Here is a 19,318-nt window from a genome sequence, read left to right on the forward strand (position 1 = left end):
CTTCAAATGCACACAAGCTAACACACCAGTGGTGCACCCTCCCGTCACAGGCACCATAGTGATACTCTGGTAAGGGTAGGGGATGAATTATGACCCTATGGACTGTGAACCAGAGTATAACAACCTCTGTAGCCTAATCTCATACTTCAAAAGTCCAGAGAGGCTATGAAGATTGCCCAAGGGAGCACAGCTACAGGCAGCTAGAACTAAGCTTCAGATTTTCATCAGCAACCTCCCAGTGTCTAATGATGACAACGTAAGGGCTTTTTACTCTGCTGCTTCCCAGTAATTTGTGTGTACATTTCCAATACACCAATATTTCGTCTTCGGCAATTACCATTTTTCTCCACCCGAGTGAGGGGTTTCACTCCCGAAAAGACATCAGCAAGCTCTGTCATCCGCTCTGAACTCTCCTTCTTGTAATGCTCCCATTTGGCTTGCTTTTCTGAAAGCATTTGCTTGAACATCTGTTGAAAGAGACAGAAGAGATTTACTTACTTAAGAGGAATTTCAGATCAGGCAGTTTACCAAGAAAGCCTGAGTGAAACCCAATTTATTATAAAAATACATGCCTAACAAAAAAAAAAAATACATGCCTAAAAGCAATAGGACCCTGATGTCATCTCTTGAGCCATACTACTTTGTACAAACTGGGGGGCAAAGCTAGACCATTGCTAAGACAGTGGTTCTCAAACCAAATGCACATAAGCATCACCTGGATGGCTTTAAACTTCTCAGATTCCCAAGGCCCACCCTCGAAGATTCTGATTCAGAAGGTCTTGCGTAGACCCAGGAATCAGCATTTTTATTGTGACATGAAATTTGGTGGCCACCACTCTAAGGTCCTTTTCTTTTTTTTTTTTTTTTCCTAAGGTCCTTTTCTATCTACCAATTTCTGGAGTTGTATCTATTTTAAGGTCAGGGAAGGTTGAGCATTATCCTGTCTGATGAGTGAAGAATGAACTAAATTAGAGTTCTTTCTTTTTGATCACACAGTTGATCTGTTTATTAATGCAATTCTTCATAAAATTAAAACCCTACAAAGGGTTGGGCAGAGGAGGAAATGTGTATCTCAAGGTTTTGTTTTGCTTTCCCTTGAAACAAAATTTAGAAACCTACTTAAGGTATGTCACAAAAGTATGGACTTTATTTCATCCGTAAAATAGGATGAGTATACTGATTTTTCTTTTAAGAAATTTTTCATTCCTCAGCATCAAAATGAATTTTAAAAGATGAAGACTTCGGGATCCCTGGGTGGCGCAGCGGTTTGGCGCCTGCCTTTGGCCCAGGGCGCGATCCTGGAGACCCGGGATCGAATCCCACATCGGGCTCCCGGTGCATGGAGCCTGCTTCTCCCTCTGCCTGTGTCTCTGCCTCTCTCTCTCTCTCTCTCTCTGTGTGACTATCATAAATAAATAAAAATTAAAAAAAAATAAAAGATGAAGACTTCATTGCAGATGAAAGGATCAAGACTGGTGGAATTCTGTGGGGCCAGAAGAAATGGAAGCTTAGTGATCAAGCAGGGATGATTAAGCAATGAAGAGTAACAGGATGAGGAATAGTCAAAATTATTTATAGAGTCTGTCCTATCTTTTTGAATGCCTGGGATCAATCAATGCCATGTGACAAAGCAGCAGTGACAAAAATAACCCTGTGAGGCCTTCATCAAGACTAAAAGGCTTGAAGCCCTTCAAACACTCATTCACAGGTTGAACTCACAGGCTTCTTAACCTTGCAATAGAGGATGGTCCTTAAAGGAGATGCACCTTTATATAAAGATTAGAAGCAATATGGGTCCAATTAGTGTGTTTAGAGCAGAATCAGAAGGTGATTCTAGAAAATCTGATTCTGATTTTTTTAGAATCACCTTCTGACTGGGGTGGGGGGTAGGTTAACAAGCTGAGCTGAAGTGTAAGACATTAATTTTCATCTTTTTTCTGCTCAATGTATTGGGTAGCTGATTTTTTTCTTTCTACCGGATCTTCCTCTTTTGAAGATCTTTAACAAGTTGATCTTCTTTTCTCTCTATTGGGACAGACAGACGGAAGCTGCCTGTTCTATTCCAACAGATCCCCAAAGATTAATGATTAGAAAGGCCGGTGTGGTCAGGCATATGACCCAGGCCTGTCCTGCTTTCCATGCAGCAACACTGAGCTACAGAACTCTTGGGTAACTGGTGCTCTGGTCCACGATCCTCACTCGACTGAGTGCATTGATTCCTCGGGGGCGACTCTCACTTGCCTCTGAAGTTTGCTTTGACCAATAAGTAAGATGCCTGGTTCCTGCTCTTGGATCTTTTTTCGTTTCTCACCTTGGCTTAATCTGTCTCTCTTCCTCACTGTACTGAGAGCTCCTTGGTGGTAGGGAAGGGACATGCCTTGTTCATTTTTGAATTCCTAGCACCTAAGCTGGGAACAGAGCAGGTATTCAATAATGATTTGCTATTCAGAGGGAAAACACTAACAGTATTAGAGAGATCAAAAAGGGGCAGTGTCTCTCTGATCTTAGAAAATGATACCCACACAAGTCACTGAGAACACTCGGCACATGCATTAGCATGACGTTGATAATCAGCATGTACTTTTCCTGAGCTACTTAATGGGGGAACACAGTGTCCTCACATACCTAGAAGATAAAGAAACATCTAGCATACCACACTGACCAGACTGAGGTGAGGCGAAGATCAGTTTGGAATGGGCCACTCATATAAACGGCCAGTTCCTGGGCCTACCTCATCCAAACCTCCAAAGGTACTGGTTACAGAACTCAGGCATTCCTGGGTATCTACCATTTTTATTATGGCCATAGCCCCCCCTCCTTTTTTTTAGCCCTAAGACTAGCCAACCTCAGAATTTCTTGAGGGAACCTGAAATCCTTAAAATCCTTAAGTCTACCTTATGTAACTGAAAATCCTCCACCCTACTTAAAAGCCCTTTCAAACAGGTATCATGGCTTTTCAGATGAGAAGACTGAAATCCTAAAGGCCAGGCCTGCCCTAGTTCCTGCCTACCTTTTGACTTCATTTCATCCCACTTTATCTCGTTCTCTCTTCTCTAACCAACTAGTCCTTCTGGTCCTTGAACTGGTCATGCTGTTCTCTCCACAAGAGGACCTGGGCATGATCTACCCTCTCTGGCATGTCTCCATAACGCTCTTGACCTTTGCCTTAGCTAACTCTGACAGGCCCCTTCTTCAGATCCCTTCAGAAGCTCTTGCGTCTCTTCTCAGGGAAGTCAGGGACAGCATCTTTGATTTTAGGTACTCAGAGAACTGTGTTCCTTCCGTTAGAGCATGTACTGCAGTTCATATTTACATTTTCCTTAGTGCAATTCTCTGATTCATGCTCACATTCCTCACTAGATCGCCACCTCCACAGCCACTTTCCCCAGCACTGTATCCCCACTGGCAGTCTGACACTAAATGCCTGTTAAATGTTAAATCCTGTCCTTTTTGTGTAAGAACTATCTCAGCGAGAATCTATAGCCTGAATCACTGACAATACTGAATCCTAATCCTTTAAAAAAATTTTCCAGCATAAAAACACTTAAGATATTGGTGATTATTTCTTCAAGAGTTTTACCTCTTTGAGTATAAACTCAAATTGTGCAGTATCCAACAGCAACTGAAAGAGGATCTTGGGATTGTACCTAGAGTCTGTTAGAATCTGGTCCTTGATTTGACGAAGGCGTTTGTTGTTTGGGTCACAGGCTAGAAGTGGAAGAAAAGAGTTCCCAGCTTATTAAACGTGTAGAAAACATGAAATATAAGATGAATTCTGAAAAACTTTCCTTCATCTTAAGCTTTTACAAATAAGCAAAAATATATATCAATATGATAAAATTATATCTATGTCATGAAATAAGTACATTGAACTTTTAAATATGACAATTGGATCTGACACAGAATGTGATTCATGACATACTACTGAAGGAAAAAAAGGAAGCTGCAGAACGTTCCAATTTTGTAGGCATTCTGGGGTTGTTAATTCTCAACTGTGCAATATGGATGGTCAGAGCCTTCTGACACCATTCCATCAATGGGCAGCCTCCTTATCTCTTGTCTGTCTGGAGTTGCTATTGGTTTAGGCATTGTTCTCTGCCACTTAGGGCGGGCCATTCTCAGCTTTCAAGACTGTTCTCCTCAGAAAGGCCTGTTTGCAAGCTGGCACATCTGGGAACTTGCATTTTGGGAGCTGCTATCATTTCAAAAACTAGTGAGAATGGGCCACTCTGCCTTAACTGTATGCACAACATGGTTTATGATGAACACCTGCTTTCCTTCCAGGAGGCTGGAATTTTGGTACATGCCAGGCAGAGGCTGCCTGTGATCAGCCTGTAATAAAAACCCTGGACGTGGAGTTTCTTAGGAGCTTCCTGATTGGCAACACTTCATACATGCTGTTGCAATTCACTGCTGGGAGAATTAAACATCCAGTGGGACTCATCAGGAGAGGACCCCTGGAAGTTTGTGCCTGGTTTCCTCCAGACTTCATCCCATGTGACTTTTCCCTTTGCTGATTTTGCTTCCTATCCTTTGGCTGTAATAAATCACAGCCTCAAGTACTAGTACATGCTGTGTCTTCCTAGGAAGCAGTCATAACTACGGTGGTCTTGGGGGCCCTTAACACAACAAGGTGACAGTGTTACCCACATACAGACACAGCACCTCCAAGCAGGAAGAACCAGACCTGGGCGCATTCTGTTCCTTGTAAAGGCCTGAGGGCATGGCAGGCACTCAGAGCTTCCTCAACTATTTACTACTACCAAGGCCCAGAGAAATTCTGGCAACCAGGCCAAGGTGATAAAATTAGGCAGGAATGGACCTAGGGGCAAAACATCTAATGTCTTGAGTCCCCTGCTTTTTGGTATTTCAGTTCTAGTGAAGTTTGCAGATGGCCATTTTCTATATTGATTTCTAAGAAATTCCATCATGAGGAGACTCATGACATCCTGGAGAAGGGCTCAGTTTTCATGGGAAACTTCAGGGCGGATTTATTATGCATTCTTTTCAACTATCCAGGAAGAGATCTATGAACTGGTGACCTTGACCCAGTGAGTTTTTTCAGCTTCGTATCTGCCTACCAAACAAAAAAACTCAAACAGGCCGAAGAGTTCCACTTGTTTTGTATTCATTCTGATTTAACAAAAAACCTTCCAATTTAATGTGCTTTCATTTTTTTTTAAGATTTTATTTATTTATTCATGAGAGACACAGAGAGAGCGAGAGGCAGAGACATAGGCAGAGGGAGAAGCAGGCTCCATGCAGGGAGCCTGATGTGGGACTCGATCCCGGGACTCCAGAATCATGTCTTGGGCCAAAGGCAGGCGCTAAACTGCTGAGCCACCCAGGGATCCACTGTGCTTTCATTTTTGGATAGGGAATAGCACTGTGCATTAATAATTAATTCCTTGGGATAAACCAGCTGTGGTTCCAGCACTCTCAGGGCCCGAGTCTGTCTCCAACATCTGACCTGGGAGAATGCAGACTCAGAGAACTAAGGGGACAGATCTTAAAAACCTGGTAGCCTCAGGGTCAGACTTCAGGACCCAGGCAGGCCTGAATGCCCAGGGAATGTTGGTTGTGAGCGTGTTTCTGCAGAAGCTGCAAGACACTGTGGAAGCATCCAAAGCCTGGGCGAAATGCCTCCAGCAGATCCATAGGAGGGGATAGAAAGAACAGGCATTCCTTCCTGCACATCATGACTGAAACACCGTAAGAGCTAAAATAAGCAGTTACTTTTCCCACAAGGGACTCATAATCAGATAGGTAAATCATTTGTTTCTGGTAAATTATGACCTTGTGCAATCACGTCAGACAATTGCCAGGCACAAAAATGGAAAACAGATGTGGCTGACGAGAAATGCACAGAACACAGTCCGTTGTCCCTGCAAGGGTGCAGATCCGGGAGACTCCTGCCTCCCAGAATGCAGGCGTAGAGGTCAGGCGCGGTCACAGGGAAGATGACGATGAGGCTGAGTCACTAGGGACCGGCAGTCGGTTTTATGACAGGATAAAGTGAGGGCCTGAGTTGTTTACATGCTTGAGAATGTAAGACTTCAGTGAAAAGATTAAGCACTGAGTCAGTGCAGCAAAATCCTCAAATTAGAAGTGGAGTTTATGCAAAAAAGAAATGTGGCTAACTAAAACCAGATCTGTTAGATAATCCAATGGTAGGCATGGTATTTGTGCTGTAAATCCTAAGTTGGAGAGGGACGTAGGCAAAAAAGCAGAATGAAAAAAAACAAACAAACTAGAAAGCAGTATTTTTGAGAAAGATTTAGTAGCTGGAGATTTCTAGTATGAAGAGAGAAGGCTGGGAAGAAAGTCCATGTATTTTCAAAGATACAGAGGATGAAGAAGTCCACCTGCTGTCTTCACTACTGACTCCCAGGACATGGAACCAGATGGAAGCTAGAGGGAAGAACATCTTGTCTGGAAGAGGTGGGATATGGGCTACTGTGTTACCATGGAAGGCTGCCAAATAATCTGGAGGGGGCAGTTGTTTTTAGAGACAAAGCCTTATCCAAAAGAACGAGTGTTAAAAGCAGTACCTGTCTCAGGGTTGCTCTCAAGCAAAGTTTGCTGACAAAAAACAAAAAACGGGGCTGCTAATGACACAACCCTTAGCGGGAAGCGCATGTGCTCCGGATAAGTGACATCATTAGTGAATCAACATTGATTTGCCCTTTATAAGTACAAGGAATTATGTCAGCTCTGAGCAAGCTGAGGTTCATCCAACCTACTTGTTTTTCTATTAAACCAGGAATTTTTATTTTATTTTTAAAAATATTTTATTTATTTATTCATGAGGGACACAGAAGAGACATAGGCAGAGGAAGAAACAGGCCCTTTGTGGCCCTGTGGGGAGCCTGACATAGGACTTGATCCCAGAACCCTGGGATCATGACCTGAGCCAAAGGCAGATGCTCAACCACTGAGCCACCCAGGTGCCCCAAACCAGGGGTTTTTAGGACCCTGTGGAGGCATTTCCTACAACCTGTGTTGTAGGAAACAACTGAACTTGCTGGCCCATAATATCTCCAAGAGGACTGAGGGCCACAAGAGGTTAGACCCAATCTACCTTTATTAGGCACTTTGGTTTAGCCTGTTCATCAACTCTTTTATGTACTTCCAAATTTATACTTTCTTCTCTATCACTTCTCCAGTCTAGAACTTTTTGCTTCAAAATCTGGGGCCAGTTCACCCCTGCATCCTGTGTGGAGCTTTTTCCAACCACCTTCACATCTCTACCCTAAGCAACATTTCTCTCCTGCTCTGGACTCAAATCCCACCAAGTGTCTGTTTGGCACATCTGGCTCTTATTTCCTGGATTGGCTCTCATATTTGTTTCTTGGTGTAACCAATCACCACAAACTTAATGGCTTAAAAAGACACAAATGTATTATCTTATAGTCCCAGAGATGAGAAATTTGAAGTGGGTCACACTAGGCTAAAATCAAGGAGTCAGCGACATGTGCTCCTTCTGGAGGCTCTGGAGGAAATCCTGTTTTCTTACCTTTTCCAGCATCTGTATTCCTTGGCTTGTGGCCCCATTCCATCTTTAAAGCCAACAATGGCCTGCTGAGCCTTTTTCATGGTGCTACCTCTCTAGTTCTGACTCTTTTGCTTCCCTCTTCCTGATTTAAGGACCCTTGTAATTATGCTCGACCCATTAGGATAATCCCAGACAATCTAATCTGACAAAGCAGTTATTCAGGCGGGCTGTTGACTTGTCCAAATGGACACAAAAATGGCCAACTTAAAAAGCAACTTGATTCTCAGGGTGCCTGGGTGGCTCAGTTGGTTGGGTGTCCAACTCTTGCTTTTGGCTCAGGTCACGATCTCATGGTCATGAGATCCATGTCAGGCTCTGAGCTCAGCGAGGAGTCAGCTGGAGATTTTCTCCCTCTTCTTCCTTTCCCCATCCTCCTCTTCCTCTCTCTCTCAAATAAATAAATAAATCTAAAAAAAAAAAAAAAAAAAGCAACTTGATTTTCTTTCAAAGCCTAAACCATTTTTGCATCATGGAGCATATCTTAATTCTGAAAGTGTTTATATGGAGCCATGCAGATGGGCACACCTTCTGCACATTACCTGAGTCTGCTGTGTGAAGCATCAGCCATCGGATGGCAACGTTGCAGTCTCTCAGGCAGTTCAGAAGCCTTGGGATATTGTCCAGAACCATCTCCTCCCTTAAATAACCTTCTTTCAGAAATTGTTGTACTTGAGCGTGTACTCTTTCACTGACAGTAGCATATCTGCTTGACTTTTAAAATTGAAAAAACAGAACTTGATCCACATTTTCCAAAAGAGAAAATGATATTCTTTGAAAACAAATCACATACAGATGAACCCCTTGACAAATAATACTTCCATAAGATACGAATAACATATGGAACATAGTTGGTAAGGCTCAAAGACAAGTGGTTTATTGGACATTTTTGAAAAGAACATTGGACTTAGAACCAAAAGAATCCTAAGTCCTACCTCTCTCTAGCTATGTTGGATACTGGTGTGAATTTGCACTTAATCTATCCCTACTGCTTCCTTCAAATGTCAACTGGAGAATTGGATCAAGTGGTTCTTGGGGCCCCTTCTATTCTTACCTTGGATGGAAAAGAAAGATAAAGACAAAAGCTCAACTGCCTATTCTTCCCATAAATATTGACAAAGGAGGCACAGCAGAAATACCCAGAAGAGACTTCTATAGGCAGATGAAAGCACAACAAAAATATGCCTCAGTAGATCAAAAGTGAATTTTCAAATCAGTCTTTTGGGAATTTGGTCATTCTGCTTTCCCTGAAGCAAGAATTAAATGTTAAACATCATTAGCCTAGTCAGGTTAATTTAAAACTATCACAGGTGCTTTGCTTCATCAGAGGACCCTGAAGACCTTCTTAAAACGGCCAAGGAGAAGATGCAAATTTGGAAAGTAATTTTAGTAATGAAAAATTAATGCTCTGATGCCAGGAAGTATTGGAAGCACCGCTTTTTCTAATATATTTCTAGGAGCCATGCCAAAGTTGAAATTATTTTGTGCATTATTTATGGAATTCAATTTACTTGAATAAAACATGCTGAAGTTCTTTGAGTCAATATTGTTGTATCTGGATTGGAACCTCAGAAACTCAGTCAGCCAGGCTGAGGAAGATAACTGTTTAGAAATGTCAAGGATATTGCCCAAAAAAGATATTTTTTTTTAATTGCTCTATTTACTTAGGAATTTCCTTCTGCCTTGTGTTCTTACCCAAGAGACAGAATATAGTCATTTAAACTTTAAGGAGATGAATGTCCCCAGTCTTGTTGCTTCTTTCACACATCAGAGATGACAAATTTAAATTACAATGACAGGACATACTGTGTACATTCAGTTACCATCCTCAATATTCATTCTACTAATGAAAACATTAATATTCCAGCTACTAGTGGAAGCCATTCTGTCCACAAGGACATGGTCCTTAGCAAGAATAAATGAAGTCAATTGGGGTCATGTGACATACTGATTTGTCTTAGGATGTTGAATCTTAGGACCCAAGTCTCCCACTTATATATACCATTTAAGTTACAAATTTATAATTACCTATCTTATTAGGATACACAAAATTCGCCTTTCGTTAATCACCATACTTAAAATGTTAGTGTGGACAGTTTCTAAATGCCTTGGGGACTCTCATTTCCTACCCTACAAAACAGGCTTGCAGCTGTTAGAGAATCCTTCTGCATTGGCCAGCACCTACCTGTTCTCTGACGTTTGAAAGGTCCAGGGTATTGTTTAAAGCAGTTTTTGCAGCTTTATATGGTTCCCAAGCATCTGCTAGATTAACCGTGATCCCCATGTAAATACTAATTACCTGAAAGAGGACACATTCATCCGGTATGTTAAATTACCTACTCACTTGGACACAAACTTACAGAAGACACTGCCCACTCCTTCCAGTTCAAACTCCATTGCAATGAAAAACCTGGATTGGCCAAACAGAGATGTAAGCATTCTTTCTTAGGGGCTCAGGCAAGGTTGACAGAAAAGCAGACTAGAGCAGTGGTTTTCTCAAGTGTTTTCATGAACTCAGCCTTTCTGCAACTAAAAGTTACTGAAAACCCCAAAGGACTTTTTTCCCCCCAATGGGGTTATGCCTGTTGATGTTTATCATATTACACACTACAACTGAGACATTTCAAAAACTATTTAATTCACTTCAAATAACAATAAACCCACTACGCGCCTACAGAAAACATTTTTCACAAAAGATATCAGACTAGAGGCTTCCCAAAAAGTTTTCTGAGAAGAGTGGCATCACTTCTCTGTTTCTTTGAGTCCCTGTGATGGACTTATACTCATGTCTGCAGTTGGTTTGCTGCAGTACTGTTTGTCTCGGGGCACCTGGAAATGCAAACTTGGGAAAGGACGAGAGGAGAAGGCACAGAGCACCCTGGTGTTACTAAAAATACAATTTTATTTCACTGACCCCTGGCACAAGCCTTGGGGACTCCTAGGGTTCCCCAGTTCACATGAGAATCCGCCAACTAAAGCAAACAAAGCATTTTTTTGGTGGTTCTTCACCCACCTGCTTCAGTCTGTAGAAAATTGCGATTATCTGTCCCTTGAAATTTTGCTACAAGTTGCCTGAGAGATCCTGCAGTCCTGGAGATCCTCTCCCTTCTTGGTAGGAGAGGGTAAGCAGGAAGGTTGGATCCCCAGCTCCATTTCTGTAACAGTCACTGGGCTCGTCATGCTTCCTTTTTCTTCTTGAATCAAATTTGGTATTTATATTTTTGAGAAAAATCTCCAGTTCTTCAGAGTTTTGGCAGATATTGGCACAAAGTTGTTTAGAAGTTTTCTTACAACTTTAAAAGTTCTTTGTTGTATCTTACATCTGCTTTTTCAATATTAATATATTTAAACTTGCCTTTAGTGTCTCTCTCTCTCTCTCTGGTGGGTCTTGCTATATTATCTATTTTTTTACTCTTCAAAAAACCAGCCTTTGTTGTATTGATCTTCTTGCTCATTCCCTTTTTGTCCGGTTCAGTACATTACTGCTCCTATAGTTATTGACTTCCTTTCACTTGCTTTCCTAGCTTCTTAAGCTCAATATTTAACTTTTTTTTTTAAAGATTTTTGTTTGTTTTTTAAAGATTTTATTTATTTAACACAGAGAGTGAACACAAGCAGGGAGCCCAATGTAGGGCTCACAGGACTCAATCCCAGGACCCTGGGATCATGACCGAAGCCGAAGGCAGATACTTCACCGACTGAGCCACCCAGGTGCCCCCTTCTTTAAGATTTTAAGTCATCTCTATACCCAACATGGGGCTTCAACCCACAACCGGAAGATCAAGAGTCGCACACTCCACTGACTAAATCAGCCAGGCACCCTCTAACTCATTTCTTTTGAATTATTCTTGTTATTTATTTATTTATTTATTTAAAAAGGGGTTGAGATCCTTTTTTTTTTTTTTTTAATTTTTATTTATGATAGGCACACAGTGAGAGAGAGAGAGGCAGAGACACAGGCAGAGGGAGAAGCAGGCTCCATGCACCGGGAGTCCGACGTGGGATTCGATCCCGGGTCTCCAGGATCGCGCCCTGGGCCAAAGGCAGGGGCCAAACCGCTGCGCCACCCAGGGATCCCTATTCTTGTTTTTTAAATAAAAAACTTTAAGATTGTACCTTTACCTGGAATAACAGTTTTAGTCATTCCCACGAGCTTTGTAGTATTTCAATGTTGTGTGATTCTATGTATTTCTTCATTTACTTTGTGATTTCTCTTGAACACAAAAGTTATTGGGGAGTATATGTTTTTTACCAAACATTTAAAAATATCTTTTAGGTGTTGGCTTCTAATTTAATCACACTACACTAAGAGAATATAGTCTATAGACTAACATTGTTTTTTTTTTAAACTTTACTGACTTTATGATCTGATGTTAACCGAGTTTCATATATATCTTTTCAAATACACATGGAACATCTATTATGGATTTCTGAAAGAGCAGGACTACCCATAGAAAAAGGTATATTAACATTTCCCATCATGATTACGGTTTCATCAATTTTTACATGTTATTTTGTTTTTGCTTTATATATTTTGAGTATTTCACTGGGTTTTAATTTATGAATTGACCTTGGATGATTCTGTTTAAAATATATATGATCCCTCTTTATCCCTATTAGTGTTTTTCTTTAAAATTCTCTGTGGTGTGATATAAATATTTTCTTACTGGCTTTTCATTGGCTGGCATCTGCCTGGAATCTCTTTTTTTAATAAAAAGATATTTATTTATTTATATTTATTTATTTATTTATTTATTTATTTATTTATTTATTTATTTATTTATTTATGAGAGAGAGAGAGAGAGAGAGAGAGAGAGAGCGCGCGCCTGCACAAGCAGGGGGAAGGGTAAAGGAGGGAGACAGAGGACTCTGTGTTGAGCATGGAACCCCACACAGGGCCAGATCTCATGACCCTGAGATCATGACCTGAGCTGAAACCAAGGGTCAGATACCTAAACAACTGAGCCACCCAGACGCCCCTAATTCTTTTATTTTTAGTGTGCCAGGGGTGGTTTTTAAGAGTGTATCTTGTAGCATATAACTGGATTGTGACTTTCCTGAACACTGAAAGTGTTTCTCTTCCTTATCATAGCACCTAATAAGCACTATGGTCAAAACTCTTTATTAAGCTTAGGCAAATGAAACCCAGACTGTCAGAGTTTTCCTCCTGGTTGCTCAGGTCCTAGCTCATAAGCATGATGTGTTCGTGGATAGGAAGCATCATCTCCTCACTGTGGGTTGTTCTTCCTACAGTTCCCTGATCACAGTCTGTGATTCAAGGGCCAGTAAGAAGTGAAACAGAATCTACTACCTGAGAATAGGATCCAATTCATCGTACTTTATTAAAACCTGTGTACAAAGAGAACATCTCATCTACATTGAGTATGTTAAGTCAGCTTTATTCTTTTTAAGAATCGATATTTTTGGGTGAACAATGTTTAAAAAGGCACAAGCATATCCCTGCAGTAATATAAACCTTCATAGCTCCATCAATATTAGCATACAGGTAGATGAAACTCTATCAAAGTAAAATTCCTGTTAATAAAATAAAGATTAATTCTGCAAGCTTAGAGTCATGAAAGAGGAAAGAATAAAGAAATACTTATGAAACAGGTACAATCTCAGCAGCTAAAACAAGATACATTAAAACACAGCTTTCCCTTGACAGTACTCATTTCGGAAAAATAAACTATGGGTTCTTCAGGAAGTTTTACTGACTTATTCCATCATGTTATGATTTATAAGATTCTCAACATACTTATAGCAGCTTTACTGAAGTGACTTTACATCTCATTATTTACAATATTAAGACCCCTAGGCTAAAGGCCAAAAGAACAGAAAAACTGGCTCCCTAATAAGGTTATTACAGAGGAAAAAAAGACTAATAGTAATACTTGCCCAATTATCTGGAAAGTACTTATCCACAATCTCTCTCATTTTTGCTTGGTGGGTATGAAGAATGGAAGGCTCGAAGTACAGGATCACGTACAACATGGCAGCTTGAGTCGCCAGGGCTGTGCTGCGGTGTTCTGGCAAAGGATATGCGGAAACCTGCAAAGGAGCAAAGAAGCAGCTGCACCCCAAAGAAGCAGCTGTTGGTGACACGTGAATTTTCACATGTGCCGGTAAACTGATCTAGTTCTAGGACATATCGGTCTCCCAACTGGGGGTCCTGGACACTGGGAGCTATTCTCAGAAGGCCACATCACAAGGAATACAACTAACAAGGGCCTGCCAGCCTACTGCTAACCACACAGTATTCTCTTCCTTCTTGCCCTTGACTCTGCTGAAATATGAAATCTTTTCCTCAAAAAAAAAAAAAAAAAAGTAAACTGCTTTAACCCCATGTGTCCTGCTAGTTATCTACCTCTGTGTCTTTCTATCACAGACGACCTCTTAGAGCTGATGGACCCCACACCCAACCGCCATTTTCTCACTTCCCGTTTATTCCATGACTTACTGAAACTTAGCCTGCCCCATCACCTGGAGTCTCTTCAAGTCTCTCATCACCTCACAGTCACACCATTCAATAGCCTCTTTTTCACACCCTCCTTTTGTTTCCCTCTCCTTTAGTTTCCCAGACTCCACTCTCTCCTGTCACCTTGCTTTGCTGGATGTTCTCCTTCTGCCTGCCTTTTAGGTGCTGGTATGTCCCAGGGCTCCACTGCTTCATGGGTTAGGAACCTGGCTGCACATAGTACATATCACTTCGAGGACCACAAACAGAAAGGGAAGACATTGCTACGAGAACAGACAAGTGATGTCGCAGGGAATCCGCCTGCAGGAATGTGGCCAGGCCACAGGAAGGGTGTGCATCTGCGAACCAGAGAGCCTTCATCATTTCCTCCTGCTGATGTGCCCCTGCCCTCTCTCCCCAGACTGTTCTCCTTATACTGGACAGAATGAAGTTGCCCCAGACTCCAAATTTTGCATGTTGTGAGTAAAGCCACGTCCAGATATTGTTTCTTGGGCCCAATTTCAAATTATCCGGTGAGAGGGAATCTGATCCATCTTGGGTCAAGTGTCTGCTCCCTGTCCAATCAACCATGACCAGGGATGGGGGAGGTATAGTATAGAGTCGGGTGGACACACAGCACAACCATGGCTTAAGCCCCGTGTTAATAAAGGTCAGGGGGCAAGGAGAAAACAAAAACACCTTGCCTTAAGACACAGACAAAATAGACCACATAGGAAGCAGAAGGGGCAAACAGAGGCAGTGAGGAAATAGCATGACCTTTGAAGTCATACAGACCTAAATTCAAATTATGGTTCTGTTACCTAGTTACATGGCCTTGTAAAAATAAACTCCCTAAGCCTTATTTTTCTCAACAGCCATGAGGATAATGTTGCCTACTTTGTAGGACTATTCTGAGGAAAGAGAAAATGGTTTATGGAAAAACCTACTATGATTCTGGTAGATACTGAATTCTCAATAAATGGTAACAAATATTATGAAGACCCAGTATCTGCAGGTAGCTTCTGATTTTGAGCTGTTTTTTTTTTTAAAAAAAAAACACAAAAACATCTTTTATTTATACTTAATGTATTAATAAAGAAAACTAACAGGCTATCTAAAGAACTGTACAGAGCAGCTGTGCTCTGTGATTAAATGATACCTGGTTATTACAGGTCCAGTTCCTTATTCTAGTAAGAAAAATATACAGTACATAAAATTATGTTTGTTTTCTGAAGATATTTATTTTTAAGTAATCTCTATACCAACATGAAGCTTGAACTCACAACCCTAAGGTCAAGAGTCATATGCTCTGAGCCTGTAAGGTGCCCCTAAAATTATGCTTTCTTCAGGAAAACGAGTTAAATGATAATTTCCTTTTGTATTATCTTAAGTCAGTGAATGATACACATATTGGAGAGAAAAGTGATGCATCTGGAAGTTACAGGGACCTCAGAGCTCTATGTAGGCTGTCTTTTTGCCTACACTGCCCTCATACCCCCTTCACCACCACAGCAATCTTGCTGCCTGTTGGATGCTCTATGGCACCCTCTGTTTCCCCTAAGCTAAGTCACCTTGCTTTACTTTAGTTATGTCTCCTTTCTTCAGCTACAAGCTCATCACTGGCAGGGGCCACAGCCTGCCTTCATCAGCAACGGACCCCAGCACCCAGCTCGTGGACAGGTTTCTAACACACACTCAGTAACTCTTCCTTGAGTGAGAGACTGACAGAATGGATCTTTTTTCCAAATATAGATCAAATGCCATCTTCTCCCTGAAATCTCTATTTCTGCCCAAATTATTGACTCTTTCCTCTACCATTCCATAGTACAGCCCCCCAAAATTTGAAAATTTTTAGTTGCTTTTATTCTTTTGAGGAAGAGAGAATGGAAGGAGTAATTGAGGAGGGGGGTAAAATCAATCTTTGAAACTACTAAAGATCTTGATAGATTTAACCCCCACCTGGTTGTAAATATCATCGGATCTCAGTCGACCAATGACCATACTGATGAAGGCTTCATTGATGGGCACTCTCTGGAAATAACTCTCAGGGTAGTTGGGTGGTCTTTTGGCTCCTGGTTGGCTAGAATAACCTGTACTTCGGAGCAGCTTACAAATATCATCCATATTTGAATCAGCAGAAGATCGAGCGGCACTGAGCCATGTTCAGAATGGGAAATAAAGGGCCAGACAAACTGCACGTTAGAAACTCAAAAATCAAAAAAAAAAAAAAAAAAAAAAGAATTTCATTATAACTTGACTTGATGTAGTTTCAGATAAGACTTTTGGTCAATTTATATCCCTAAGATTCACAATTACATTTTCAAAAAGCCTGTCATAGCAAACTTATAAGATATGTGTGTGTGTGTGTGTGTGTGTGTGTGTATATATATATATATATATATATATATATATATAGTTAGTTCTATCTTAAAGTCCAGAATCCCTTTTCTAAACTCCTTAGGGCTAGATTTGTTTCAGATTACAGCATTCTTCAGATATAGTAAATTACTAGGGTATGTACAATATAACCCTCTGGTAGGGTCTCATTTGGCATTGCATTGCATGATCAATACACATTAACATTTCTGCAGTGAAACTTACGATGATCAGGCAAGTGAGATAAATAAGGACCATCTAGAGCCTTGCATCTGCTCTAATTAGGTTTTGACTCCAGATGATTTCAGATTAGATCAGGCTTTGCTGCCCAGGGAATTACTATGTGGATGTATGTGTGCGTACATATGCATGTATTTTTTTTTTTTTTTTAGAGCTCTCTGGATTTCAGAGTTGCAGATAAAAAAATGTAAACCAGCACCAACATTTCAGCAGTTAAAAAATAATTTTAAAAGATGACATCAACTTCAAGTGGGATATGTAATAACTGGTTCTACAGAGATTTAATAAAAAAATATGTGGTTTTTGGGGTGGTATGGAGAAGTAATCCCTCAGATAGACTCAAAGAAGCTAGACTTGAGGATGACCTTCTATTTGATGTAAGAATCTTCTTTCCTACAACTCTGCCTTGCCATTGTTCAGTGTCACTTTAGTAATGGATGCTCACATTCTAATGAATTAGCTGTTGTACCCAGGAGAACAAAGCCGGATTGTCAAAGCTGGGCTTGATAAACAAACTTTTTTTCTCTCCTTCTTTACTGTTTTTGTTTTTTCAGGTACTTTTGGAAATACGGGTAAGGCCAAATTTAAAGTTCATTTTTAAAAACATGGATGTTCAAACAGCTCATGGTTAAACCGATGTGAATGAGTTACATGTGCTGGTGAACACTCTCCTCACATAATGAAGGAAACAGGCTAGTTGAGTAGCCTGAGATGAATTTACTGCTGAGGAGGCAGCAGTACCAGCTGTTCCTGAAAACATGATGTCTCCAACAATCCCTCTCTGTTGAGGATCTGCTCCTTTGCCTTATTTATTTTATCCTACTTTGTAAGTTTAAGAATGTTAATTCTAGTCTGTGCATCCTTAGCTCATGTTCCTGATTCCTGCTTATCAACTGTTTCTTCCCTGAACCTGGACTATTTCTAACATTGATCTTGTATCCAGATTTTTGACTCATTAATTCAACAAACTGAAACTTGTGTGGTAGATACTGGAATTACAGAGCTTTAAGGTGGCTTCTGATTTAAAGACTCTACTTCTTGAAGTCACAGCTCTGTGCAGACATTTAGAACACAACTGTGATACGCACTGTTGTCTTGTTTTTGTTTCCACATATATATTGGTGAGAATTCACTTCCAATCTAACCCAGAGTGATACCTTTTCAAAGTCATCAACCTAAAAATGACAACTGAAAATGTATTCATTTCCCTACATCTGCCATGAAATAATATTTAAAAACTAAGAAAAAGAACAACGTTCATTAGACTTCCAAAATTCCCAAATTTATCTTTAAGGTAAAGGAAATTCAGATTCCTTTTTTTAAAAAAATGAGGTATCATTGTGGACATGATAATCTATATATCTCTAATAATCTATGATATATAGGCTCCTTTACATATAGAGTATATGACACAATGTATTATGGTGATGATATATAATATAGGGTAATCACTACATTTCTACACTATGTTCAGAAGAGATAAGAATCACATACTATTCATTCTAGATCATATTGCTGCTGTTCACAGTACAAGTAGTATGGAAACCTACACTGCATTTTACCAATAGCAGTGTTTTTGGAGGGTGCAGTCATAGCCCCGGGATACCTGTATCGATAGTAAGAGACCAGCATTCTTTCTCTGACTTCTCCTTCAATCTTTTGGTCGATAACCAGCAGCATAACTCCATATAAGTACAGTGCTTCACACTATGAAGAGAGGAAGAAGGTGGCCAAACTCACAGGAGTATACGTTCTTATGGAATAAAGTTGATGAGGGTTAAAAAGAGTCACTTTGTTCCCCTTCCTCCTAAAAGCTTTATATTATAAGGAGAATGCAGGTTTCCCCAAAGGGTTCTCACCTTCTGTACAGAATGGGTTTTGAAAAGTATATGTGAAATAAATTTTAATTTGCAGTGATTACCTTTTAGTTGGTCTATTTTATTTTGGGGCTTGGGACCCCAAATGGAGTACCTCTAAATCTTTTACTTATTTAAAAACATTTCTTGGGCGATTATTATATACTAGTTTCTAAGGCTACATTATCTGGGATGCAAAAGATAAAGAAGATAGGACTGTTAATACTGAGGGAGCACATAACCTCCACATGATCTCTACTTGTAATTCTGTTCAAAGTCTACCACGTTCTAAATTCAGATACTGTCCATTGGAAGAAGATAACTGTCAGTTTATTTTGCTTCTCTTTAAAGTAGGGTACTTTGCATGTCTTTGGGACTTACAAGAAAACAAATGATGCTGAGCTTGACATTCTTGACTTTCTATTTTAAATAGTTACTATTACTTACTAGAAGTTGTTTTCCATCTTCATTGAGAAGCACAGTTTCTAAAGTTTGCTGAATATAAACACCTTCATTGAGATCATCTAGATATCTAGAAATGAAACCCCAGAGCAAGTTATTCATTCTAATGAAAACCTGAACACCTTTGAAGAAGGAATGTAAAGATTTTTAAAAGATAAGGCAAGATACCAGGCATTCTGGCCTTCAGATCATTTGTGGCCCTTTGTGCTCTTAAAAATGGGCTTGTGAGCTGGAACTCATAGCGATTAGGAACACAGTAGCCAAATACTGGCTACTCCAAGTAAAAGGAATAGTCCCTACTCTTGATCTATGAATTACAAATAACTTAGGAGTATATAGGCTATAATAACATGGAACAGTTAATTTAAAAAGCCA

General features: G+C 40.3%; 1 protein-coding gene across 2 annotated transcripts in view; it reads right to left on the reverse strand.

Annotated features, from left to right (window-relative positions):
* WASHC5 (WASH complex subunit 5) overlaps window positions 1-19,318 on the reverse strand; it is a 61,088-nt gene that overhangs the window by 34,633 nt on the left and 7,137 nt on the right. For both annotated transcript variants that reach the window (XM_055314297.1, XM_055314298.1), the window contains exons 4-11: window positions 18,929-19,013; window positions 18,232-18,332; window positions 15,969-16,161; window positions 13,451-13,603; window positions 9,738-9,851; window positions 8,095-8,266; window positions 3,581-3,708; window positions 338-467 (exon numbers count right to left, since the gene is read on the reverse strand). In XM_055314297.1, the coding sequence (XP_055170272.1) occupies window positions 338-467; window positions 3,581-3,708; window positions 8,095-8,266; window positions 9,738-9,851; window positions 13,451-13,603; window positions 15,969-16,161; window positions 18,232-18,332; window positions 18,929-19,013 (1,076 nt within the window). The remainder of the gene's footprint in view (window positions 1-337; window positions 468-3,580; window positions 3,709-8,094; window positions 8,267-9,737; window positions 9,852-13,450; window positions 13,604-15,968; window positions 16,162-18,231; window positions 18,333-18,928; window positions 19,014-19,318) is intronic.

This window comes from Nyctereutes procyonoides, unplaced genomic scaffold (genome assembly GCF_905146905.1).
Source record: "Nyctereutes procyonoides isolate TBG_1078 unplaced genomic scaffold, NYPRO_anot_genome, whole genome shotgun sequence".
Classification (NCBI taxonomy): domain Eukaryota; kingdom Metazoa; phylum Chordata; class Mammalia; order Carnivora; family Canidae; genus Nyctereutes; species Nyctereutes procyonoides.